The 26666-nt window shown below is 40.8% G+C and overlaps 1 protein-coding gene across 2 annotated transcripts; it reads left to right on the top strand.

Moving 5' to 3' along the window:
• The first annotated feature begins 10032 nt into the window (after positions 1 to 10032).
• On the top strand, positions 10033 to 21765 carry LOC101687488 (membrane-spanning 4-domains subfamily A member 6A). Of its 2 annotated transcripts, XM_013044542.2 has the most exons (8): positions 10033 to 10193; positions 10591 to 10664; positions 11827 to 11986; positions 13542 to 13676; positions 15004 to 15060; positions 17396 to 17605; positions 19211 to 19312; positions 21170 to 21765. In XM_013044542.2, exons 3-8 carry the CDS (start codon positions 11855 to 11857, stop codon positions 21275 to 21277), a joined length of 744 nt encoding a protein of 247 aa, XP_012899996.1. In that variant the 5' UTR covers positions 10033 to 10193; positions 10591 to 10664; positions 11827 to 11854; the 3' UTR covers positions 21278 to 21765. The 2 variants fall into 2 exon arrangements, with proteins under 2 accessions (XP_012899996.1, XP_012899995.1); XM_013044541.2 differs by lacking the exon at positions 10591 to 10664.
• Positions 21766 to 26666: the final 4901 nt, after the last annotated feature.

The raw sequence follows: 26666 nt of genomic DNA, 5'->3' as shown, positions 1-26666 counted from the left end.
CAAGGAAACGGGACTCGGAATCTACTTCTTTTTTTTCTTTTCTTTTTTAACTTCTCTTCAGCGTAACAGTATTCATTGTTTTTGCACCACACCCAGTGCTCCATGCAATCTGTGCCCTCTCTAATACCCACCACCTGGTTTCCCCAACCTCCCAGCCCCTGCCCCTTCAAAACCCTCAGATTGTTTTTCAGAGTTCATAGTCTCTCATGGTTCACCTCCCCTTCCAATTTCCCTCAACTCCCTTCTCCTCTCCATCTCCCCTTGTCCTCCATGCTATTTGTTATGCTCCACAAATAAGAGAAACTATATGATAATTGACTCTCTCTGCTTGACTTAGTTCACTCAGCATAATCTCTTCCAGTCCCATCCATGTTGATACAAAAGTTGGGTATTCATCCTTTCTGATGGAGGCATAATACTCCATAGTGTATATGGACCACATCTTCCTTATCCATTCGTCCGTTGAAGGGCATCTTGGTTCTTTCCACAGTTTGGTGACCGTGGCCATTGCTGCTATAAACATTGGGGTACAGATGGCCCTTCTTTTCACTACATCTGTATCTTTGGGGCAAATACCCAATAGTGCAGTGGCAGGGTCATAGGGAAGCTCTATTTTTAATTTCTTGAGGAATCTCCACACTGTTTTCCAAAGAGGCTGCACCAACTTGCATTCCCACCAACAGTATAAGAGGGTTCCCCTTTCTCCACATCGTCTCCAACACATGTTGTTTCCTGTCTTGCTAATTTTGGCCATCTGAATCTACTTCTAAGCCAGGTTTGGTGGTAACCCCCATATACACAGCTCTGCTTTGTTTTAAGCCAATCAAAACACCACATCTAAAGTTTACCTAAATTCCACCTTTCCCCAAATCTTAAAATAATCCCATTTTTCCCTCTATTTAGGTGTCTCCTAGTTCTTATGTGTGCACTACACTTGTGGAAATGAGTCAATAAACCCACTGTGTTGGACAAAATATTTGTCCCTGGTACTGTTTACTAGATGGGCTTTATCTGTCTACTATAGATAATATTTTATATTATTGACTAGGCAGGAACACACAGACTGTAATTTGTAGAAATACATTATTTGGTCACTCAGATAACCGAAATATATTCCATATATATACACACATATATATATATGTATTCAGTCTTCATGCACAGTTCCTAAATCATTTTTCCCAAAACCCTAGGAACTTCCTGAGTGATAAGATCAATGGGAGCATCTTTTGTCATAATGTTTGGTGTCTTGTCCTCGGTTCCTAAAATCCCTTCAGAGAGGTAAAGGTGAAATGGGTGTCTTGTGATTTGTAACAAGCCACTTTCCACCAACTGGGTTTATATTAATGAGATGACTTGGAAGTTCTTAGGGTACTTAGGAACTTAGGGAACTTAGGAAGACCTAAGGAAAAGAGCTGATTACCAGAGGAAACAACCACATGATTAGAAGTTTGGAACTTTTAGTCTACCCTTCTGACCTCCAAGAAGAGGAGAGGAGCTGGAGGTTGAATCAATTAATAATGGCCATTCAATCATGTCTGAATAATAAGGACTCCATAAAAATAAAAAATTAAAAAAAAGGAAAGGATTAGGATAGCTTCCTGGTTGGTGAACGTGGAGGTCTGGGGAACGTGGCACACTCAGAGAAGACAGGGAAGCCCCGAACCCTTTCCCTTCACCCTGTCCTATGTGTTTTTTTCCATTTGCCTATTCCTGAGTCAAGTCCTTTTGTAATAAATCAGTAATCTAGTAAGAACAGGGGCGCCTGGGTGGCTCAGTGGGTTAAGGCCTCAGTGGGTTAAGGCTCAGGTCATGATCCCAGCGTCCTGGGATCTAGCCCCGCATCATGCTCTCTGCTCAGCGGGGAGCCTGCTTCCTTCCTCTCTCTCTCTGTCTGCTCTCTGCCTACTTGTGATCTCTGTCTATCAAATAAGTAAATAAATAAATCCCCAAAAAGTCTAGTAAGAACAGTTGTCCCTTGGGCAATGCAGGCTTGAACTGTGTGGGTCTACTTATACATGGCTCTTTAAATTTTTTTATTTTTTTATTTGAGAGAGAGAGAGTGCAAGCAGGTGTGGGGGAAGAGACAGAGGGACAAGCAGACTCATGCTGAACATAGAGCCCAATGTGGGGTCAATCACACAATCCTGAGATCATGACCTAATCTGAAACCAAGAGTTGGATGCTTAACCAAGTGAGCCACCCTGGTGCCCCATACATGGAATTTTTTTTTTTTTTTTACAACACATACTATAAATGTGTTTTCCCTTCCTTATGATTTTCTTAATAACATTTTCTTTTCTCTATTTATTTATTGTAAGAATACAGCACATGATACACATACAAATATGTGTTAATCCACCATTTTCGTTATTGGTAAGGCTTCTGGCCCACAGTAGGCAATTATTAGTTAAGTTTTTGCAGAGGTAAAAGGTATACATCAATTTTCAACTGTGAAGGAGCCAGTGTCCCAATCCCTGCATTATCCCAAGTCACCTTGTAATATACTTCTGAGTTTAATTAATCAAACCCAAGGCGGTTGATCAAATCTCCAAATCCATAGGTAGTGGGTCAGTAGCACAACAACCTGGAATTACAACTGGCATCTGCAATTGTACATTGTGGTGGAGATTGGTTTTGTGGGACTGAGCCCATAACCTATGGAATCTGATGCTGTATCTGAGTAGATAGTGTTAGAATTGAGTTAAACTGAAGACCACCAGCTGGTGTGCAAGAATTGCCTGGTGGTGTGGGTCAAAACCACTTTACAGATACACACGTACATGCACAGAGTGCCGAATCATTTGAAAGCAAGTGCTTGACATCACGATACTTGGTCCCTAAATACCCAGGACCTATCTCCTAAGAATAGCATTCTCCTATATAACTTACTAGCATAATTATATCACCAAATTTGTTCATATAATAATCCAGCACGTAGTTCCACAGAAACTCTGGGATCAAGCTCTAAATGTTTATATTTCTTGGGAAGACAAAACTGTAAGAAGCTCTCAAATACATCAATCCTAATTATGTCCCAATGTTTATTATTTCATGAGAAAATTAGCCTAGATCTTGTGTTAGTTTGACATAGCACAGTTTAAACCATCTGTATATTTCGGGTAAAGCAAGGTTTCCCCCACACTGGGATGTTAAATGCAGATACTGACTTATTCAGAGAGACATAAAATTTCTTTATCAGCTGGCCCACATTAATAATGTGAAGAGAGACCTTTGAAAACGCTTTTCAGATATAAGCCATAAAACAAAATACCCAATAATAAAAGTGTATATACATGTATACACACACACACACACAATGGAATATTACTTAGCCATAAAAAATGAGATATACACACACACATGCACACACACACACACATATATACATACACACACACACACACCATACCTTCTTTATCCATTCATCTCTCAATGGATACTTGGGTTGTTTCTGTATTTTGGCTATTGTGAATAATGCTGCAAAAAACATTCAGGTGCATATATCTTTTCAAATTATTGTTTTTGTTTTCTTTGGTGAGTGCCCAGTAGTGGAATTACTGGATCATATGGTATTTCTATTTTTAATATTTTGAAGAAACTCTACCCTGTTTTCCATAGTGATTGCACCAATGTGCATTCCCACCAACTGTGCATGAGGGTTCCCTTTTCTCCACATCCCCACCAACACTTGTTTCTTGTGTGTTTACTTTAGCCATTCTGACAGGTGTGAGGTGATAGCTCATTGTGGTTTTTGTTTGTTTGTTTGTTTGTTTGTTTTTTTAAACAAAACAAAGATGAACTTTTGAGACTTCATCAAAATCAAAAGCTTCTGCACAGCCAAGGAAACAGTCAAGAAAACAAAGAGGCAACCCACAGAATGGGAGAAGATATTTGCAAATGACAGTACAGACAAAAGATTGATATCCAGGATCTATAATGAACTCCTCAAACTCAACACACACAAAACAGACAATCATATCAAAAAATGGGCAGAAGATATGGACAGACACTTCTCCAATAAAGACATACAAATGGCTATCAGACACATGAAAAAATGTTCATCATCACTAGCCATCAGGGAGATTCAAATTAAAACTACATTGAGATATCACCTTACACCAGTTAGAATGGCCAAAATTAGCAAGACAGGAAACAACATGTGTTGGAGAGGACGTGGAGAAAGGGGAACCCTCTTCCACTGTTGGTGGGAATGCAAGTTGGTGCAGCCTCTTTGGAGAACAGTGTGGAGATTCCTCAAGAAATTAAAAATAGAACTTCCCTGTGACCCTGCAATTGCTCATTGTGGTTTTGAATTACATTTCCCAGATGATTAGTGATGTTGAGCATCCTTTCATGAATCTGCTAGGCATCTGTAACTCTTCTTTAGAGAAATGTATATTTGTGTCTTCTGCTCAGTTTTTAATTGGATTATTTGGGATTTTTTTGGTGTTGAGTTGTAGAAGTTCTTTACATATGTTGGATATTAACCTTTTATTGGCAAGTATATTCTCCCATTCGGTAGATTGTCTTTTTGTTTTGTTGACAATTTCTTTTGATGTGCAAAAACTTTTTATTTTGGTGTCGTTCCAAGAGTTTATTTTTGCTTTTGTTTCTCTTGCCTCTGGGGACCTATCTAGAAAAATACTGTTAAAATTGATGTCAGAGAAATTACTGCCTACGTTCTCTTCTAGGATTTTCATGGCTTCAGGGCTCACATTTAGGCCTTTAATTCATTTTGAGTTTGGTTTTGTGTGTGGTGTAAGAGAAGGGTCCAGTTTCACTCTTCTGCACTTTGCTGTCCAGTTTTCCCAACACTATTTGTAGAAGAAGTTTTTTCCCATTGCACATTCTGTTGAAGATTAATTGACCATATAACCATGGATTTATTTCTGTGCTATGTTTTCTGTTCTGTTGATATATGCTTCCGTTTTTGTGCCCATACCATTCTGCTTTGATTAATACTTTATAATATATCTTGAAATCTGGAATTGTGATACTTCTGGCTTTGTTCTTCAAGATTGCTTTGGCTATTCAGGGTCTTTTGTGGTTCCAAACACATTTTAGAATTATTTGTTCTAGTTCTGTGAAACATGCTGTGGGTATTTTGATAGGGACTGCATTAAATATGTTTATTGCTTTGGGTAGTATGGACATTTTAACAATATTTTTTCTCTCAACCCATGAGCATGGAATATCTTTTCATTAGTTTGCATCATCTTCAATTCTTTCACTAGTGTTTTACAGTTTTTAGAGTACAGGTTTTTCACCTGTATTTTATTATTTTATTATTTTTTTGGTGCAATTCTAAACAACGGGATTGTTTTCTAAATTTCTCTTTCTGTTACTTCACTATTAGCATACAGAAATGCAATAGATTCCTGTATATATGGGACACAAATGGAAAGCAGTTGACCTGAGCCTGTTCCTTAGCTAAAACAAACAAGGCTTTTTCCCTTTATAAACACCCTAATGCCCACAGGGATCAAGTCAGGGGCCTGTTTGTTCAAATCAAAAAGATTATGTACACTTCAGTCTACTTAATTCTCAGTTGGGAAACAGTTTTCCCCTTTCTTGCTGCCCACTGCAGGCTTCTTCTCCATTATGGGAAGAAACTCCTCACGTAGGAGTATCTCGGTCTATGCCATGAACTAGCCTGTGCTGGGCTCTGGCCCTTCCTTCTCCAAACATCTTGAAGGGCGGAGCAGGTGGTCAGGCTGTATTTTCAGCTGCAGACTTCCTGTTGCCCAACAGCACCTTATCCACAGACTGTGAGCAAGACTAAAATTCTTGCAAGATAATATTTGTTTTTCCTTTTTCAGTCCAAGCATTTTAGGACTTTCTTAGCTTTTTCCTTAAGATAACCTATTAATTGGGGGGTGAGGAAATGGTGGGGGGAAGTACAGGCATATATAACTGGAGGAAGGAAAAGGAGATTCTGCCTACTAGTTTATAGCTTTTGTTTTCCAAAAGTACAAAGAATCAGATCCCACTAAAGAAGTTATGATAAATGCTTCAGAAAGAGAAGTGTTCCTATTGTTTAGGAACAAAGGGGGATACAGAATGGAAGGAGTAGTCATGATAATTAAGAGCATAACAGATGTCTTTGGCAACTTTAAGAAGATTCCTATGGTCCTGAGAAGAGAGGGGGCAGAGGGTCAGTGACAAAAGCTGAGGCAGATGGAGGACCTAGCTAAAACAATGAAGATCCAATGGTTGTTTTAGGTCCAAAGAGTTTGGGTCTTCTTACTTTATAAGTGGATCCTTGGATAACCTGTTTTGATAAATGGTAGGATATGATTTTAAAAAATGCTTTGATAAGTGGTATGAAATGATTAAAAAAAAAAAATTTTGATAACCAAAATTACTCCCCAATCCAGCTCTCCATCACTATATTAAACACCTGCTTTACAGATTATGCCACAGGTAACAGGAAGACTTTCCACCTCTCAGCAGACAGAATGGTATCTTATAACAAGAAATTAACTTGAGTGACATCAGCAAGATGGTGGAATGGGAAGCCCCAAGCCCCCATTCTCCCATGGAGACACCAAATTAACAACATACGGACCAAAATGCCTTGAAAGCCCTCTGGAAACCAGTTAAGAAGTCACAGCACACTAGACAAGCCCATGGCCACGAAGAGATGCATCCAAATGGATGGGAAAACATGTGATACTTACTTTTCCCACCTGGCACAGTGTGATATAATGGGGAGGAAACTCCCAATTCCAGCTTTTTCCTCAGGAGGGAAAGAAAAATAGAGGCCCAGAGTCATGTGTCCAGCATTCTGGATTTTTGAGGGGCTACCAGAAGGATCGGTTTCTGTCTCATGGATTTGGAGTGCTGAGGCAAACTGGCAGAGTTTGGGTGTGAGACTGGGGGGTCGCTAAAAACATAGCAAGCACTGTGGCTTGTCATAGCTCCAGAGGGACTGTGGTACCTCAAATGGATGATGCAGAGGAAGAATGTGTGGGTTTCAGAGAAGAAGCAGGCAGACCTCTTTAACTGGGAGGTTTACACACACTTGCCCAGAGCAGATGCATCTCCAGAAAATGTTGGAAAGGTCCCCAGAATCTCTAGCCATGATGATTGGCAACCGTCTTCCCCTTTATGATGCCAGTATGAAAGACTGGAGGAGGTGGTTTTGGTTTTGTTTTGTTTTCAAATGCCCAAATCTCACCAAAAGATCCCAAGACATGAAGAGAAACAGGAAAGCATGGCTCAACCAAACCAAAATAAATCTTTAGGAACTGACGCGAAGGAAAAGGAGAGTTTCACACTCACACTTATGACAACATTATTCACAACAGGCAAAGAAACAACCCAATACCAATGGCAGATGAATGAATTAACCACAAGTGGCGTATGCATACAGTGGAATATTATTCAGTCTTCAACAAGGAGATCCTATCACATGCTGCAATGCGGATGAAACTTGAGAACATCATGCTATGACATAAGCCAACTGGAAAAGGACAAATAAGATATGATTCTATGGTTGTGAGGTATCTAAAGTAGTCACATTCATAGTAACAGAGCCAGAATGATGGTTGCCAGGGGTTGAGGGGAGAAGAAATGGGGAATTGTCATTCAATGGGTATAAAGCTTCAGTTTTACAAAAAAAAAACTGAAAAAGTTCTAGAGACCTGTTGCACAATAATGTGAACATACTTAACACTACTGAACTGTATACTTAAAAATGACTAAGGTAATAAATTTTATGTGGGTTTTTTTTTTTTTTACCACAATTAAAAATAAAAACTAAAGGGGCACCTGGCTGGCTCAGTGGGTTAAGCCTCTGCCTTTAGTTCAGGTCATGGTCTCAGGGTCCCGGGATCGTGCCCCACATCGGGCTCTCTGCTCAGTGGGGAGCCTGCTTCCCCCCCTGCCCCTGACTGCCTCTCCACGTCCTTGTGATCTCTCTCTCTGTGTCAAATAAATAAATAAAAATCTTTAAAATAAAAAATTATAAAAAAATAAAAACTAAAGAATTAATGAGCTAAAGAACAATAATTATTCGCTTCTTGCATGTTTGCCTTTACGCAGAAGCCACAGAAAAACTTTATTCTTCTAGATCAGTTGTTCTCAATGAGGAAATTTTGTCCCCTCTCCATAACGGGACATTTGTCAATATTTGGTGACCTCGCATCTGGTGTGGGCAACGTTTCTGGCATCTAGTGAGTAGGGGCCAGAGATCTTGCTAAACATCCTACAATGCACAGAACGGGACCCCTTGTTCTGCAACAAAAAGTTACCCAAATCAAAAATTCATTAGTGCTTCTTTAGAGAAACCTGAATTATTAAGTGCGAGTGTTAACTACTCTGTCATTCCTTTCCCTCCAGGTTGGGTTGACAGAGTTCAGACTCTGGAAACAACAGATGGTCAAGGTGGGACGGGTCTAATTTGAGAGAATAGAGGGAGAAGCTTCTTGTTCAGATATTACTGAAGCCCCCCAAAAAAAGAAAAAGAAGGAGGAAGGTGCAGAGTGGGAGAGAGAAGCAGGGAGGGAGATTGGAATTGGGAGTTTGAGTGGGGTGGGTGTAGAGGGAAGGCTGTTGATAGACTCCTTTTGGGTCACTCGTCTGTATAGTTCTGCAGCAAGCACCTTGAAGTGTCATCTCATGCAATCCTTGTAACTCCTCTGAGATCATTTAAAGTTGTACTAGTAAGAGAGGAAGACAGACTGTGAAGGGATCTTTGCTTGGTCAGTCGACTTAATTGGTTATTACCACATTCCACTGAAGGGAAAGAGGTTGCGGTTGTCCCTTATGGAGCTAGGCTCCTTCTTTGTCAAAGCCTAGGGGATAGCTGTACCGCCACTCTTTTACTGGCTGCTGGGATGGTGATAAGGGCACAGGGCGTGATGGGAAAACTACAGCAGACACCTTGGGAAAGGAGAAGGCACACCAGAAGCTCAGGAGCGAGAGGGTAGAGGTTCTTCTGTGGCTCTTCCATCGTTTCTGGGCGCGTCATTCCCTCTCTCTATTCATCTCTAGAATTTAAGAAAAGAGAATTGCATTTAGTAATCTGTGCCATTTGGTCCTGGAAACTAAGCCAACCTTAATGGTGTTTCTTAATTCTTTTTTTTTTTTTTTGAAGTATGGAGTTAACTTGCAGAACCCACGTCCCCCTGAGGGGACAGTGATCATCCTGGTGTGTTCCCAGGTTCCTTCTGGCACTCCCCCAAGGGAAGGAGGAAGCTTATGGTATGGGGCTGTTTAGCTTCCTTGACTGGCTTTGGCATCGGTATCCTTGTCTGGCATATCAAAGTTGGCTTCCAAAGAGCACCCACCTGAGGGCTTGAGGGGGCACAGGACCTCTCTGTTTCACAAAACCGCCCCAAGTATGAGTTTGCCAAGTTTATGCATCCCCATCTGGTTTCACCACTTCCTAGAGATGTCCAACTTTTTCGGGGGACAGGGATCTATTGCTAGAGAGAGAAGCCAGAGAAGAAAGATAATTCTGTAGCAGCCAGTATCTAGGTAGTAGATGCAGAGAGGCTGGTTCAGCCTGTCCAGAGCCCAGGGAACTGGAAAAAGGAAAACATACATAAGTAACAAAAAAAATCTTTCTATATTCTATTATTACTATTATTAGCTGTATATTATTGAGTGCTCCTTGAAAGCAGTGTAGTCAGACTATGGTTAGCTATATATTATTGAATATTATGATTTATCAATATCACTATTTCAGTCAATGTTACTATTATTAGTTACATATTATCGAACGCTCCTTGGAGGCAGTGAAAGACCTTCTATAAACATTTTCTCTAAACTTTATAACAAACCTCCTGTGTTGATATTGTTTCCCTAAGAGATTTGAAAACGGAGTCACAGAGAAGAACACAGACTTGTCTAATGACAGAGCTAGTAAGTATTGGCCTGACAATACCCACACAGAGCTCCAGGAATCCTACGTCCTCACAGCCATTAGGTGGTTCTACGTGTGACTTTTCTGAAGATGCTAGGAGTTTCGAAAAAAAGGAAGTGCAGACACATTTCACAAATCTACGATCTGTAAGTATCACATCCTGTGTGGCTGGAAACTCTGGACTAAGGAAGGGCTGGTGACTTTCAAAAGATGAAGACAAGTAGAAAATTCTACAGGACTCTGTGACAGCCCAGAGTCACCGCCTCCTGGGAGTTTGTGAGCACTCGGCTGGAACCAGCAGGCTGGTCCACGGGCACAGGTAGGCATTGCTGAGAGACTGGTTTAAACTTCCCATTCCCCTGCTGTGCCTCCCTGTGGGAGATTTGATTGGAAGCTCCTGGAAAGAAGTTAAGAGGCAGGAGAGTATTTTGGAAACAGAATGAGAGGAGGGAAGGAGCAGTGTGTTGAACACTTTCTGCTGTTTTCTGTGTGATCTTGGGCCCCTTCCCTGAGCTCATGTGATTAATGGGAGCATAGTTCTTACCTCTATGGGCCCTGTGCAAACTAGACAGGTCCTGGGCTGAGAACGGTGCTGCAAACAGAGATCCAAGCTGAGCTTGCTGCTAAGACAGCTAATAGAGCTAATATCACAGGTACTGGTTCTTGAGGCCAGCAAACTGAGGGCCTGACCTTGAACCTGGGTTTCATGACTTCAGGTCCTGTTTCCATATTTCTGACTGCTGCTGCTTCTCCACCCTGAATCAACTCAGGCACAGGCTACCGAAGCAAGGTAGGATGATGAAGAAGTCGCATGCTCTCATGAATTGTACAAAGTCTTCAGATTCAGAGAGACCTGGGGTCCTGTCCCAGTTCTTACATCTCCCCAGCTGTGTGAACCTACCTGAGTAACCATTATAACTGCAAATATTTTTTTGTCATTAACTCTTATAGGCACATAGGAAAAGCAGGTATTATTTCCATTCATAATAAACTTTTGGATTCCAAGTTTCCCTAATTATGACATGGTTTTGCTAACTAAAGAACTAACATACAGAGTTGTTGAAAGATGAAAGGCGCTATAGGATGGGGTAACCTGGCTCACTCCGTCAGTAGAACACATGACTTTTGATCTCAGGGTCATGAGTCAAATTCCCAGATAGGGTGTATAGCTTACTTAAAAAAAGAAAGAAAGAAAGAAAGAAAGAAAGGAAGAAAAGATACTACAGGATAATGTCCAGTAGAATACAATAAAAAATACCTAGGATCAGTCCTAGTAAGTATTACTTATTGGACGAGAAAATGAACAGTTAGTGTGAGATGTGCCAAACCCGAATAGGAAAATGTTGACAAAGAGAACCCTTACTGCGTCTCATGACTGGTAGGGAAGTTTGGGGGTGCAATCCATGGAATATTTGGCAATTCAGTTGTTGCAGGTAGAACCAGAAGAAAGAGAGATTTCTACATATTGTAAGTTTTTTGTGACCATTTGCCTCTGGACATTGAGACCTCTCACAATTGGGGCTTCTGCTTCCCTGTGGTATGTCTCTTATCTCTAATGAATAGACTGGGCCAAAGACTGTACAAAAAAGTATTCATGGTGGGGCCCCTGGGTGGCTCAGTGGGTGAAAGTCTCTGCCTTTGGCTCAGGTCATGATCTCAGGGTCCTGGGATCAAGTCCCACATTGGGCTCTCTGCTCAGCGGGGAGCCTGCTTCCCCCTCACTCTCTGCCTGATGCTCTGCCTACTTGTGATGTCCCTCTCTCTCTCTGTGTCAAATAAATAAATAAAATCTTAAAAAAAATATTTATGGTACCAAATTTTTGTGCTTTTTATAGCTCTCTAGGCTGTCCATTTCCTTCCCAAGGATAGATCAAGTCAGGACTAATGGGAAAATACTGAGGAGACTTGAGAGCTCTATACTTTTTAAAAGCTGAGTTTATTTTCTTTCCCAGTGCTAGTGACCCCATCGTATCACAGCCCATGGCCAATCAGACCATCATAGTTCTGACACCAAATGGCATCAACTTTCCCAAAACGGAGGATCCCAAACCCACCAACCAGAGGCAAGACAGCCTAGAGAAACATCTAAAGGCAGATGTCAAAATTCTTGGGGTAAGTCCAATTAAGAATTTGCTGGACTGGAATGGGGAGGGGGTCCAGGAAATTCTTGGGACTACACGGTGAGCACAGAGACTCTCAAACTTTACCTGAGGAATTCCAGGTTGATGGGCAGGCCAATGGAAGCCCCCTGGAGGGCCATCTGAACCTTCCCCAGACATAAGATGATATGAAAAGTGTATTCCTCCTATTCTGAATCTGATCAACTCACTTTTTGTTGATGTTTCTGTATTTTTGCAATAACACACTTCTCAACATTTTCTTTTAAAAAAAACACTTTATTGAGGAATAATTGGCCTACAAAAAGCTGTATATCTATTTTTTTTTACAAAAGTAATGGGGCAAATAATATGTGTTAATAATAATAATAATAAAGTGATGGTAAATAATTACATATTTTAGGTACTTTTTTTCTGTGATTACCAACTGCAAGCTTAATAATATGATTTTTAAGGGAATTTTTCCCTCATCACAAATTATAGGACAAATAAACCTCCTTCCCCTTTTTTCTCTTTCCCTTTTGAGAACAGAGATAGTTGCCTTTTGCTGGCTTCTCTCCTCTTGTGCATGATTTATTAAAGAAGCTCTGTGGGTATGTCTGGGTGGCTCAGTTGGTTAAGCGTCTGCCTTCAGCTCAGGTCATGATCCCGGGGTCCTGGCTCTACATTGGGTTCTCTGCTTGGCGAGGAGCCTGCTCCTTCCTCTCCCTCTGCCTACTGCTCCCCTTGCTTGTGCTTGCTCTCTCTCTGTCAAAGGACTAGGAGGGAACTAAAGAGCTCTGCCTCTTGGAGTCATCTCTGCATTTCTATGATCTAAGTTTGCACAACCCAGTGGGAGCGACTGCCTTGCCTCTAATATACGATCCTGTGGATTACTGTGAGGCTTGTGGGACATAATGTTTGGAAAACTTTGGCTTGGTAAGTGTTAGCAGAGCTATAAGTGTCTGAGGTGGACTTCAAGGAGGAAAACTTGGTCACTTGGAAGCCAAGATCCTCAGCTGCAGGGACATGGACTGGAGGGGTCACAGAACTCAGAACTGGCCAGAGGGCCAGGCTCTCTGTTGTGTCCAGTGGGGCCTGGGGGATGTAAGGAGGCACGTCCACACCAGCAGGGCTAAGACAGTGTGAGGGGTTTCAGATGTCCACACCAGCAGGGCTAAGACAGTGTGAGGGGTTTCAGATATCCCCTGTTCGCATATGAGGTAGAAAGCGAGTTAATAGCAACAGATTCAGAGAGCCAGGGGAAACAGTGTTGCAGGGAGCTGGGAGCTGGCGCCACATGAGCAGACACGGGCAGAGAGCCAGAGATGCCTGAAGACTTGCTGAACACTTGCCAGGTGTCCTGAGACAGTAGTTGTCTGCGGCACAGCAACATCTCTTCCAAAGTATATTTGCAGAGTTGTCACTCCGGAGCTTTTCAAAGTCTGTATCCTTGCTGGAGTCCTGCAGACAGTGATAATGCACGAGCACCGTGGGAGAGAGAAAGACGTCTTGCCTTTCCAAATGCTGATGTTAATTCTCTATCTCCATCTCCCTTCTTCTTCCAACAGACCATCCAGATCCTGTGTGGGGTGATGGTGTTGAGTTTGGGAATTATTTTGGTATCTGTTCCCTCTTCTCCACAATTTGCCCCAACGCTTTCTGCCCTGTTGAAGGCTGCTTACCCATTCATAGGAGCCCTGTGTGTGAGTAGAAATCCTTAGGAGGATGGGGGGAAGTTGGGGCAGAGGGAAAAGGGGGAAGAAATCCTTGAGGATTTCACAAGTTTGTCCTGTTATCTGTTCCAAGGTCCCATCAAAGATACTACATTACATTAATCACTGTGTCTCCTTTAGCTCCTCTATACTTTCTCAGACTTCTCCTTGGGGATGTTGGTGGTCTTGAGTAGCAAGGGCCAGGATTTTTTTGAATTTCAGCATGTTCCTAAATTGGGGTTCACATGGTACTTTTTTCTCATATTCAGACTAATTGTGATGGATTTCCAGGTGGAAGGGACAGAGGTGAGGTGTCCTATTGAGGACATAATGCTATCAACATGATTTGTCACTGAGCACATTAACCTTAACCCTGAGGCTGAGGTGGAGTTGGCAGGTTCTTCTGCTGTGGAGTCACCTCTTCCCTCCTTTTTCCATACTCTACTCTTCAAGAGCAAGTCATGAAGCACAGCCCATGTTGGTAGAGGCACCTCGTTCAATTTTGAAGACCCAGGCTTAATTTAGGCAGATCTGAAGTACTTAAGGCTGGGGCTGTGGGATCTACAACTTTTCTTTTCTCGCTGTTTTGTCATTGTTAAAGGATTTTCTATTACTTCACTGCCCCAAATAAATTAGGTCATGAATATTGTAAAATGATTCACTGTGTCCAGCTTTGTCTTCTCTCTGATCTCAGCCACCACTCCACCTAAACCGGGGAGCCACCAACTTAACATGTGTGTCTCCATCCTCCCATATCTGTTAACTGTCCTCACTCTTTTCTTTTTCTTTACCATTGCTTTCATATTTTTCTCTACATAATGTCTAACTCCAAAACTTCCTTCTGTCATTAAAAAAATACCCCCAGGCGCCTGGGTGGCTCAGTGGGTTGAGCCGCTGCCTTTGGCTCGGGTCATGATCTCAGGGTCTTGGGATCGAGTCCCGCGTCAGGCTCTTTGCTCAGCAGGGAGCCTGCTTCCTCCTCTCTCTCTCTGCCTGCCTCTCTGCCTAATTGTGATCTGTCTCTGTCAAATAAATAAATAAAATCTTTAAAAAAAAAATACCCCCTTTCCTGACTCGTAAGGCCCTCATTTTGGTTACTGGGATATATTCTTACTTGTATCTGCCTTTGTTCATGCTTTTCTGAATACTCTGTGGGAAAAAGAGTCACATCTCTGTAATTAATTGGGCCTTACATTGTAGGTCAATGGTTTTTTAAGACTGTTTCCATAGGAGTTTTCCATAAACACCATGATAATAACATTGTAGCTTCACCTGTACATAGACACTGACTTCACCATTGTCTCTCCTTTCTGAACAGTTTGTCATTTCTGGAATTCTATCAATCATCATGGAGAAAAAGTCAACTAAGCCTTTGGTAAGTATGAGAAGCAAACCCTACAACTCATGGATTGAAATGAAATTGAAGGAGAACTCTTCAAGATCAATCTCTTTACCTTGCAGAGTAGGAAACTGAGTTTCAAAGTAGGCATGTGGCATAGTCAGGAATTGAACTTGGCTCATTGATATTCCTACCCAGTGCACAGTCCTCCAACCACTGTGCCCTTAATCACACTCTTCATTCAGGGTGTTGTATTATCCCCTAGATCAGCTCCCAGGAATCTATTCTAGAAAAAGTCTGTTTCCTTATAATGTCCTTTTCACAGTAACTGGCCTTCAATTTTAGATCTTCAATGACAAAGAAGGTGACAGCATTATAATGAGGTCTATTTGTTGTGGATTCACTGTGTAAGCCCATCTGTCCAAACCCTTGAGAACACCCAGTCAAAATGTTATTCATGTTAGGACTTATCTCTCATTCTTTTATCTATCTAATCTAAAAATTATTACTTTTCTTGGATTTGAGTATGACCTCTCAGGTCCTAAAAGTTGTCATTAGTCATTGGCATTGGCTAAGAAGACAACTTTACCTGCATTTAACTCTTCCAGGAAAACCAGAACTGGGAGTGGCAGGGAGAGGAAAGCTGCATTATAGGGAGAAGATTTCTAATCTGTAAATGTTCACCAAGTCTTCACTCAATCCTAGACCCCTCAAATAGTCTGATGTTGGGAGTCATGGGTAAGAATGACATATAACACAGTTGCACAGAAATTCAATTTGGAAACTCTGCCTACAAACATTTCCTGAAGACAGCAGGAAATTAGAGAGAGTGCTCAAGGAACCCTCACTTATCCTCCAAACTGCTGGATCCGTGCTGTCCAGTAGAACCTCTGGTGACAATAGAGAGGAAGGTAGTCATTGCCTGGGCTGGTGGTCACATGTTGCAACCGATAGCTTGAAATGTGGCTACTGAAATCAAGAAACTGAATTTTAAATTTTAAATTTTACTTAATATTACTTTAAATACAAGGAGTCCATGGTGCTAGTGACAACCATGTTGGGTAGTACAATTCAAGAATAGTGTTTCTAGATTTGCAGGGAGGAAGCTTATGGGGTTCTTACTTCAGAGAAGAACAAGACCAGAGTGAATAGGGCAGCAAACTCAAGGATATAGGGTGTGGTTTTGGGATATGCTCAGGCCCACCAGATTAATCTGTCCTGTAGTAAATTCTACTGGGGTCACACATGATACCAACCCTTTTGGAGCCTGGAGCCAGAGGAAACCTAAATCATTCTAAGAAATATATCCTCTGGAATTCATGACTGTCGTTGGCTGTAAGAAGGCCAAGGAGCATATACTGTAGTCATTGTTTTAGGAAACTTGGGGTTAGGAGGAGAAAAAATACCCCGCCTCTTCTCTTCTGTGCCCCAAAGCTCCAACTGCTGAGCCCCTGGATGGGATTATGTAATATTCTAATTTGTGGTTACTGGGTGTGCCCTGGACTACACTTACCCATAAATAGAGATTTCAGGATAATCCTAGATCAATTCCCCCTTCTGTGAAGTGGGGTAGGAAGGAACATATTTCTGAGATCATTTTATTCATTCCCCTCCCTCACCTTATAAACGTAGAAATGAAACCAGAGAGGGAAGTGAAATTAGGGAACTGAGCACTCCAGAAAATGGAGAGGGTCTCAGGCAAAGCTACCACAGGGACCTCAGTTTCCTGACATACAGTCTGATCATTTACCTCACACTGCTGCTAACGTGTTACACAACCCTTGGACCGGGGTTAGAAGTCCAGCTACACTCTTTCATTTGGATCCCTGCCTGTGACCACCAGAGCCTGTCCACTCCAGGACTCACCTAAGCCTGAGGACTATGTTCCCACACTCATCTTTGGGAATATGTGTGCATTGAAGAGAGTCATATGCTAGGAAGAATAGCTTGCTTCATCTGCCTCTTTTGTGTGGTAGACAGCTTCCTTGAGAGGTTTCTGAATGAGTCGGGGGAAAGAGAAATCATATTGGCCTTTGGTCATACTTTTTTGGGAATTCTGCAGGCACGGCCCCATGAAGCCCTGCTTTCAGTCCCAAATAAAGAATTTAGAAGAGCAATATTCTCTGCCACCTACCGAAGTCCTGCCTAGGGAGAAACATTTCATACATTCATTCACTTAGCCAAGATTTACCTGCTAGGTTCAGAGATGTTGCTGAGTACTAGGGAAGATGTCTCCTGGTTTAAGTCTACCGGTGCTAGATCCCCTGAGGGACAAAAATAAGAAAAAAAATTTTGCAGTGCATTGGCAAAGAGGGATAAAAGGCACGTGTTGGTCATTGACGGTGATTCTTACTCAGCCTTTGTCTTTCAGGCTCAGAGCAGCGTGGCTGCAAACATTCTGGGTTCTCTGTTTGCTCTTATGGGTTTTATTCTCCTCTCGGTCAACCTGGCTGCTTTGGATCCTGCCTTTTGGAAGTGCGAATTGAACAAAGAGGACAAAGCACCTGCAGGGGATTACTTTTACCATTATATGCACCCATATATTAAAAATGAATGTTTCATGGCCAAAACTACTCTGGCTGTAAGTATTTTTAGGCTGAGATAAAGGCGTTAGGCTCTAAGGTTACATACCAGTGATAGGGAATGGAAGAGTCAATGTCAAATCAAGTTGATGATGAAGAATGAAAACTTACTGTTGATAGAGTTTCTTAATAATCAAAGTAATTCTGTTGTTAGAGATATAAAATAGGAGTTTGTCCAACCAAAAATCTTGGCACATAAAATGGTAAATTAAGAAAGGCAAAGACACCAGGAAGACCCAAGTGGTCAAAAAGCATGGAAAGTATGTGTGCTGGGCTTTAACTCAGTCTGAGGGAACTCAGTGCTGGGCTAACTCACAGCACTGAGTTCTGATTAACAGGATTGATCAGGGGAGAAGGCAATATCACTGTTGTTTGTGATAACTTATAGGGGTGGGATTTATTAAATTCGGAAATAAAGATGTAGGAAGGTGGAGAATGGGAACTGACTATGATTGTCATTATTGAAAAAAAGAAAAGAATGAAGTTTGGCTAACAGAAAAAATGTCTTCAGCTGAAGCATTAAAGAGTATGTGTATGGTCAGAAAACACTGAGAAAGACCCAGGCAACATATGAGTAAAGAGACTGCTGCCTATCTGTTGTCCCACAATCACAAAAGTGAGTTAGGTCAAGGCACGGTTGGAGGATGGCCAGATGCTAACAGCTGGTCAAGCACGCACTTGCACACGGCTCCTTGTGGACCTGGCCCCAGGCACTTCTCTCCAGGTTCATGATATTACAATGAGAAAAGGTACATGCAAATGAGGTTGATAACAATTGGCATAAAGCAACACATGGAGTAGGCAGCCCCACCTTGGGAAAAAATCTGGAGAGAAGTTTGGGAGGGATTTGTGGAATGTATAAAATATGAATTCATGAGGGATAATTTTGCTTTATAAATAAAGGAATTATACTGCACCTGCTTGATGGGACAGTTTCTAATTAACGTAAACAAGTTGTACTTCCTCTTGAACTGTACATAAATAGGCTAGAGGTTTATGCAATCACATTTTCTCTCCTGTCCTATCAGGTTGCCTGGTCTGCATGAAGGATGCCTCAGGACAGAAATGGTAGAACTTAGTCTTTTGGCATAGTATCTTTTTTGAGTTGGTGTGGGTTGTTAGCAATGGAGGCCGATCTCTTTATGCTATGTTTATTGCCTTGATTTTTCTTTCTCTTACCAACATTAAGAAAGGCTAAGGAAGCTCATCCAGCCCATTCAAAATGTTGAATTTTACAAAGGGTTTGCACCACTGAGGTCAAACTTCATTGTTCTCAGGTGTCTCTGAGAAGGAAATATCATTGTGCACATTTGATAAATGTGGAGACTTCAGGTTCACACACTATGTCTCAGTGGGATAAGAAACGATGCCCAAAGTGGGTTAATGTGTAGCTGATGTAGTTCTGCTCATCTGCCTCTCAAGGGAATAAATAAGCAAAGGGATTAAATAAAAGCCAATCACTAGGCTAGGAACGAGCATTGTTGATGTTCTGCCTTCATCTTCTGAGGGTTGAGGCAGTCTTCACCTCTATGGTCAACACTGAATAAGGCATGAAGGTGTCAGTTGATTCAAGCACCACCAACCTTGTATTTCCTGAATTTCAGGGAACTCTGTCTGTGATGCTAATTTGCACGGTGCTGGAGTTCTGCCTGGCTGTGCTCGCTGCTGTGGTTTGGTGGAAAAAGGCTCATTCCAACTTCACTGGGGTGAGTGTGCTGGCCTGCCTCCCTAAGTCCTGCCAGGTGTATCTCCAGTTCTGGGTTGTGTTGAGCAATGTCAGCAAGACTGGCAGAAGGGTCAGCAGTCGTCGGTTACAAGATACACTTGAGAGATGGCGACTTGATGGGGGTGGAAGACTGATAAGTAATGCAGATGGCAATTGAGTAGCGGACTAGCTAAGTTATGGTTGAACCTGAAAAATTGTCTGGTTCAAGCTTTCTGTTTTATAGATGCAGAAACCTGGAAATTAAATGACTTGCTCAGCATTGTGTATGAGTTTGTGCTCAGGCCCCCAGAACCTGGTTTGTGTCTTTATCAGACTGGAACACTTTCTACCACAGACCTAGTCTCTCTCACAGCCTTGACTTGATCAAGGGCATTTGCATACATGACTGGATTTGCTACATGTCCTTATGCTCTGGTTTCCCTTCTGTGATTTTTTTAAATTTAATTTTATTTTATTTCTTTTCAGTGTTCCAGAATTCATTCTTTATGCACCATACTCAGTGCTCCATGCAATACGTGCCCTCCTTAATACCCACCACCAGGCTCACTCAACCCCCCAACCCCCTCCCGTCCAAAACCCTCAGTTTGTTTCTTAGAGTCCACAGTATCTCATGATTCGTCTCCCCCTCCAATTTTCCCCAGCTCAGCTGTCCTCTCCATCTTCCAGTGTCCTCCATGATATTTGTTATGCTCCACAAATAAGTGAAACCATATGATAATTGACTCTCTCTGCTTGACCTATTTCACTCAGCATAATATCTTCCAGTCCCATCCATGTTGATACAAAAGTTGGGTATTCATCCTTTCTGATGGAGGCATAATACTCCATTGTATATATGAACCATATCTTCTTTAGTCATTTGTCCACTGAAGGGCATCTTGGTTCTTTCCACAGTTTGGTGACCGTGGTCATTGCTGCTATAAACACTGGGGTACAGTTGGCCCTTCTTTCCACTACATCAGTATCTTTGGGGTAAATACCCAGTAGTGCAATTGCAGGATCATAGGGAAGTTCTATTTTTAATTTCTTGAGGAATCTCCACACTGTTTTCCAAAGTGGCTGCACCAACTTGCATTCCCACCAACAGTGTAAGAGGGTTCCCCTTTCTCCATATCCTCTCCAACACTTGTTGTTTCCTGTCTTGTTAATTTTGGCCATTCTAACTGGTGTAAGGTGGTATCTTAATGTGGTTTTGACTTGACTTACCCTGATGGCTAGTGATGATGAACATTTTTTCATGTGTCTGTTCACCATTTGTATGTCTTCTTTGGAGAAATGTCTGTTCATGTCTTCTGCCCATTTTTTGACGTGGTTATCTGTTTTGCGTGTGTTGAGTTTGAGGAGTTCTTTATAGATCTTGGATATCAGCCCTTTGTCTGTACTGTCATTTGTGAATATCTTCTCCGGTTCCATGGGTTGCCCTCTTCCTGTGATGTTAAAATTCTTTTCTCACTTAAAAGATACTTTTAAAAAAATAGTTGTTTCAAATTCCATGGGACAGCACTCTACCACCACCATGGACTTGTGGCTTCATTTCACTGAAATAAAAAGCATTAATTTATCCAGATTGTATTACAGAAAGCAGAAAGACTATTGAGCCACACTTATTTAAAGAACTTAATAACATACTATATTCATCTTGTAATATATATGTATATATACACACACACACAAAGATGGAGGAAGTGACATTGATATTTATATCTAGATATAAATGTAGATACAAGTGTATATATATAATATATATCTATTATATGTGTATGTATATATATGAAACTGAGCCTGAGTGAAGTCTGAAGAACTAACATAAAGAACTAACATATTTTGTTTCCTTTAGAGTGTGCTTTTCTTGCCTCGGAGTTACAAGAATAAATCTGGCGTACCCTTGGCAAAATCCTTAAAGGCATCTTCTGACCCTGGATACGAAGAACTATTGACTTCTTAGGAGAAATATTCATCAGGAATTTCGTTTTATGATGCTATATAAAAACCAACCAAAGAAACTGAACTCAAGAAAGCAAATTTTGAATTCTCTGAAATGTAGGCTTTTATATAATGAACACCGAAAATATATATCTTTGTTTTCTTGTTATTGAATATTTGTGTTCAATGGGGGTCTCTTCATTTGCCATTAGGCAAAGTGCATATGTGTAAATTACCAATGCCTAGACTGCAAAACAGAGATTTCCCAAGAAACTAGACAGAAATGTGATTCAGGGGTCATGGTGAAGTAAAGGAGACAACTCCTTCTTGTCCTCCTTAATTGTCAATGGGAGTTCACCCAGTAATGGTGGTGTTCAGACTCTTTCATGGTAGACACTAGTGTTGCATCACATGATTATCCTCGTTATAGCTTGCAGACAAGCCCCCCACAATTAAGTCTCAGGAGCTATGTGAGTAACTAGCTTCCAAATAAAATCTTTATTCAATTTCTATGATGTGTGTTTTTTCAACACCACCAAGCCATTAACTCAATCCTCACACTATCTATCTACCTGGAGATAGCATCAAACCCCACACAGGTGGAAGTTCTCAAGACCCCCTCCTTGGCTCAATTAATTTGCCAGAGTGGCTCACAGAACTCAGAGAAACATTTAACTTACTGGATTACCAGTTTAGTATAAGAGGATATAACTCTAGAATAGCCATATGGAAAAGAAACAGAGGGCAAGGAATGGGAAGGGGTGTGGAGCACCACTGTCCCTGAATCTCCCTGGGTTTACCAAGAAGCTATCCCAATCTTATCCTTTTGGTGGTTTATCGAGACTTTGTTACACACATATGATTGATCAAATCATCAGCCCCTGGTGATTAAACTCAGTTTTTAGCCCCTCTTCCCTTTCTAGATGTCAGGGGTGGGGGGTAAGTGGACTAAAAGTTACAATCCTCTAATTGTAAGGTTGGTTCCTCTGCTTGGAGGGCTCCACAACCCAACCTTAGGTTCTCTGAGGTCTTTCCCAAAGTCAACTCATTAACATAAAAAAATATATCTTTGCTGCTCTTTCATTTAGGAAATTCCACAGATTTGTTCCAGGAACTGGAAGGAAGCCTAAATATATATTTTTCTTATTAAAAAATCACAAAATCATCATTACATATTTTTGGAAACTCATTTTTTTTTCTTTTCCTTTTAAATACTGAGTAAGTCAACAGTGATAGATATAAACCTAAACTTGAACTCTGTTCTCCCTCATCAGCTACTCAAACAAAACAAGCAAACAAAGACTAACCAGAATATTTATGAAGAGATAGCCAGTTCATTTTTTTCTTGATTTCAAAATAAGAACAATTGTTCGAGCATAAATGTTAAGCCCCCCCCACACACACACGTGCTCACATGCTGGTGTTGAAAGCTTCTAATTTTATACAAGCCCCATTTCTTTGAAAGATTTTCTCATATTTTCCCTGCCCTGACCCACTATGTCAGGGTCATACGCACTGTGTCAGATCTGAAGCTCAGTTTCCCCATTCTGTTTTTCATTCTGAGAGTAGGATGTTGGAGCTTTCAGCTCTTTCTTCAAATTCTCTCCCCATTATCATCTCCCTTTCTTTTGCCCTGCTTCCCTATGCACACATTTTTACACCATTCCTCTCCTTTATTTGCTTATTATGGATATCGAATATTTATGGGGACTTTGGGGTTACCCGATCCTATGCTGGATGCCAGGCTTACAAAGATGAATAACATGGAATGTTGGCTTGGCTTCAGAGAATTCATAATCAACTGGGGAAAACAGATGACTTGTAAAGGTAGAGAAACACCATTCAGGGCACTACGAGCTATTTAAGCACAGAATAAAGAACCCTCTTCTCTGCCTGAAAGACTGTAGGGGATAAATGTGCATGTGTGTCTGTGTGAGAGAGAGAGAGAGAGAGAATGATTCCTTCTCTTGACAACACCCCAGTGGACACTCGAAGTGGGGCTGTCAAACACATGAGGCCACTGTCCTTCCACACACAGTTGACTCTACCATACCCTCATCTTGCCACCCCACCACTTCCATCATTCTAGTGCTGGATCTCCTCCTGAGTCTCTCCTGTTAGGACTGTAATCGAAGGACTGAGACTGATACAAAGTGAAAGTCAAGCAAAGCTTTATTTCTCGCCAAGCATCGAGAATCAAACCGACCATTCGGGGCCGCCTATTACAGAGAGGGCAAACTCTCCCTGCCTTACAGACTAACTTTTAAAAGGCAAAGGCCATGTGGTTGGGCCTGGCCACACACAGATGCCCAATGAGATTGCAACACACAGAGAAAGCGGCATAGTCATGCTAGGTCACACACGGGTGACCAATTGAATCACAATTTACCTTATAGTAGATATTTGAACTAGCCTATCACCTTGGTCAGAATTGGAACCCAAAAGGGCCCAAAAGGCAGGGCCCACACTCCTTGGTAGCTAGGGAGATAGTATGCATGCCCCACTGATTGGATGTCTCCACCTGGCCTGACCCGCCCTTGTATTTGGGCTTTGTTACCTGGGACTGTTTTCCCCGACTTGCTTTTAAGTCCCCTGGGGGGCGGAGGGCAGGGTCAGTTTAAGTTTTACTGCATAAACGTCAAAATCACTGTTTAGCCTGATGAAATCACTCTGGCTAAATAGGCCCTTACACTCCTAGCTTTGACTCCTTTCTCAGAAAAGGCAGCCAGCCCTTTAGGCAACCCTCAAAGTCAGTTCTCACCATAGGTTCAACATAACTGCTAAGCACCCATGCCCCGTTGAGATATGAAGATGTATTGAAACGTGTGTGAAGTGCTTACCGTTATATCTATCTAGTACATAGAAGATGCTCAGTTAACGAGTTTTATTCTCTATTTTCTTCCACCCTTCCCCTAACTTCCCTACACCACTCTGATCCTCTAATCAATTTTAATCTCAATCCACCTCTAGGATTTGGAAACTGATTAATCTCATAAAACCCTTCATTTCTTCAAGAGAGTCCGTACACCTCTAAATAAGGAATCTTAGACGGCGGTAATTTATTTTCTCTTCCCTTTGCTACAAGGGAAGGTTTTAGAAGTAATGGCTTTTCAGAGCTTCCGCCACACGTGACTCTACTGACACCCAGTGGTGATAGAGAGAAAAAATTTTCCCCCTAAAGAAAAGGCAAGGCAGTGTATTAATTCGGTATCCCTGTAGGCAGCTAATCTGACAGCACGAAATCATACCCGCAAATTTGTCTGCACATGTCATTAGTGAGGTGGGGACACTACGCCTCTAGAAATTACTTATTATTTGCTTCTTCAAAAAGAAACAAACCATAACCATAAGGGTGCTGGAGGGGCTATGTTCATGTGAAATAAAATATACTTAATATGAAACATTATTAGAGAGAAAGAGGGGTATTTTGTAATGACAAAAGGGGCAACAGAGCAGGAAGAAACAAGAGTAAATGAATGTGTCCCCAAATATAGGAAGCACCACTGATAGAATTGAAAGGAGAATTCAGCAATATTGGGTTTCAATATTTTATCCTCAATCACTGATAAAAAAAAAACTAGAAAGAAAAATCAAGAAGAAAATAAAAGACTTGAAAGCTATTAACCAACTTAACCTGATGCATATATTTTTAAAAACTTAACAAAATATAATATATATTAATAAAAATAATATTAATATAACATTATAGTATATAAACATAATCATAAATATATAAAACATTACAATATATAAAATATAGTATACTATTAAGACCCTCCACCCATTTTGTGAAAATGGATTTTGAGTGAAACTAGTGAAATCACCAAGTATCACTCCCAGAATTATGCTGTGTGGCAAAAGGACTTTTAAGGGTATAATTAATATTCTAGGAGTTGATTTGGGGTTAGTCAAAGACATTGTCTGAGCAGCCCCAACCTCATCACACAAGCCACTTAAATCTGGGTCTAGAGATCAGGGACAAGGCAGCTGCCATGTCTTAGAGAGAGACATGTGGCAGTGAATGGTAGATGGTCTCCAAGAGGCCCCTAGTTGACAGCCAAAAAAAAATGGAACCTCATTCCCAGTGTTGTTAGGAACTAAACTCTGTCAACACCCTGAATGAGCTTGGCATATGCTCCCATGCCCAAGATGATATGGTAGCTCTGGCCAACACTTGACTTTAGCCATTTGAGACCCTGGACGGAGAACCCCATCCTGTCATGCTCAACTCTGGACCCAAGGAAACTGTGAGATAACCCATTTGAATCATGTTAAGCCACAAAATTGGTAATATTGTATTGGTAATAATGTATTTACCTATTATTTTATATATATAATATAATATGTAAAATATATATTTATATATATAAAATATATATATAGATTATAGAAGATTCATAGGACCCAGTAGGACTATGTGTACAACTAGAATCTATTGGAGGGACAGGACATGATATCACAATAGCATACACACACACACACACACACACATACATACATATGTAAATATATAATACCAATAATTTACCAATTATTAAAATATTGGTAATAATGTATTTTTCTACAGTGATAGAAAACAAATACCAATCACATGCTAGAACTTAAAAGACAATAAATTTTAAAAGATAGAAATACCACAAAGTAAGTTCTCTGAACAAAACAGAACTAAATGAGATATCAATAGCAGAACAACATTGTGGAATCCTCCACATAACTGTAAATTTAAATTACTCACTTCTCAATTGACAATGAATCAAAGAAATCAAAAAAAGAAATTGGAAAATATTTTTAAAATTTTTAAATTTTAAATATTTTTAAATATTTAAAAATATTTTAAAATTAAAATATTTTAAATTGAATAGAAAAGAAAACATATCAGAATGTATGGGAGATGGCAAACCCTGGACCTAGAAGAAAATTTATAGCTTTAAGTCCTTATATCAGAAACAAAAATGTCTCAAATCAATAACCTAAGCCCCTCCTACAACTAGAAAAAAAAGAAGGAGAGAAAATTAAATCCCAAGTAAGGAGAAATAAGGAAATAATTAAGTCTAGAGTGAAAAATCAAGGAACAGAAAACAGAAAAATAATAAAAAAAAATCAATGGAACCAAAAGTTGGTTCTTTGAAAATTCCAGCAAAACTGACGACACCATCAGCTAGGCAGACTAAGTGAAAATGAGAGAGAAGACACACATTATCAAAATCAGTCATGGAAGTGGAGACACCACCACCAACTCCACAAAAATTAAAAGCATTATAAGGGCATTAAATATGATTCCAGACGATTTCATGCCAGCAATTTATACAAGTAAATGAAATTATAAAATAGACATAAGTTACCAAAACTGATCCAAACGAATTAGAAAACATCAATATATGTATAACAAATGAAAACACTGAAATAATATT

The sequence above is a fragment of the Mustela putorius genome, unplaced genomic scaffold (assembly GCF_011764305.1).
Source record: "Mustela putorius furo isolate JIRA1106 unplaced genomic scaffold, ASM1176430v1.1 tig00000127_pilon_pilon_pilon, whole genome shotgun sequence".
Taxonomy (NCBI): domain Eukaryota; kingdom Metazoa; phylum Chordata; class Mammalia; order Carnivora; family Mustelidae; genus Mustela; species Mustela putorius.
This window is presented reverse-complemented; position numbering and strand designations above follow the sequence as displayed.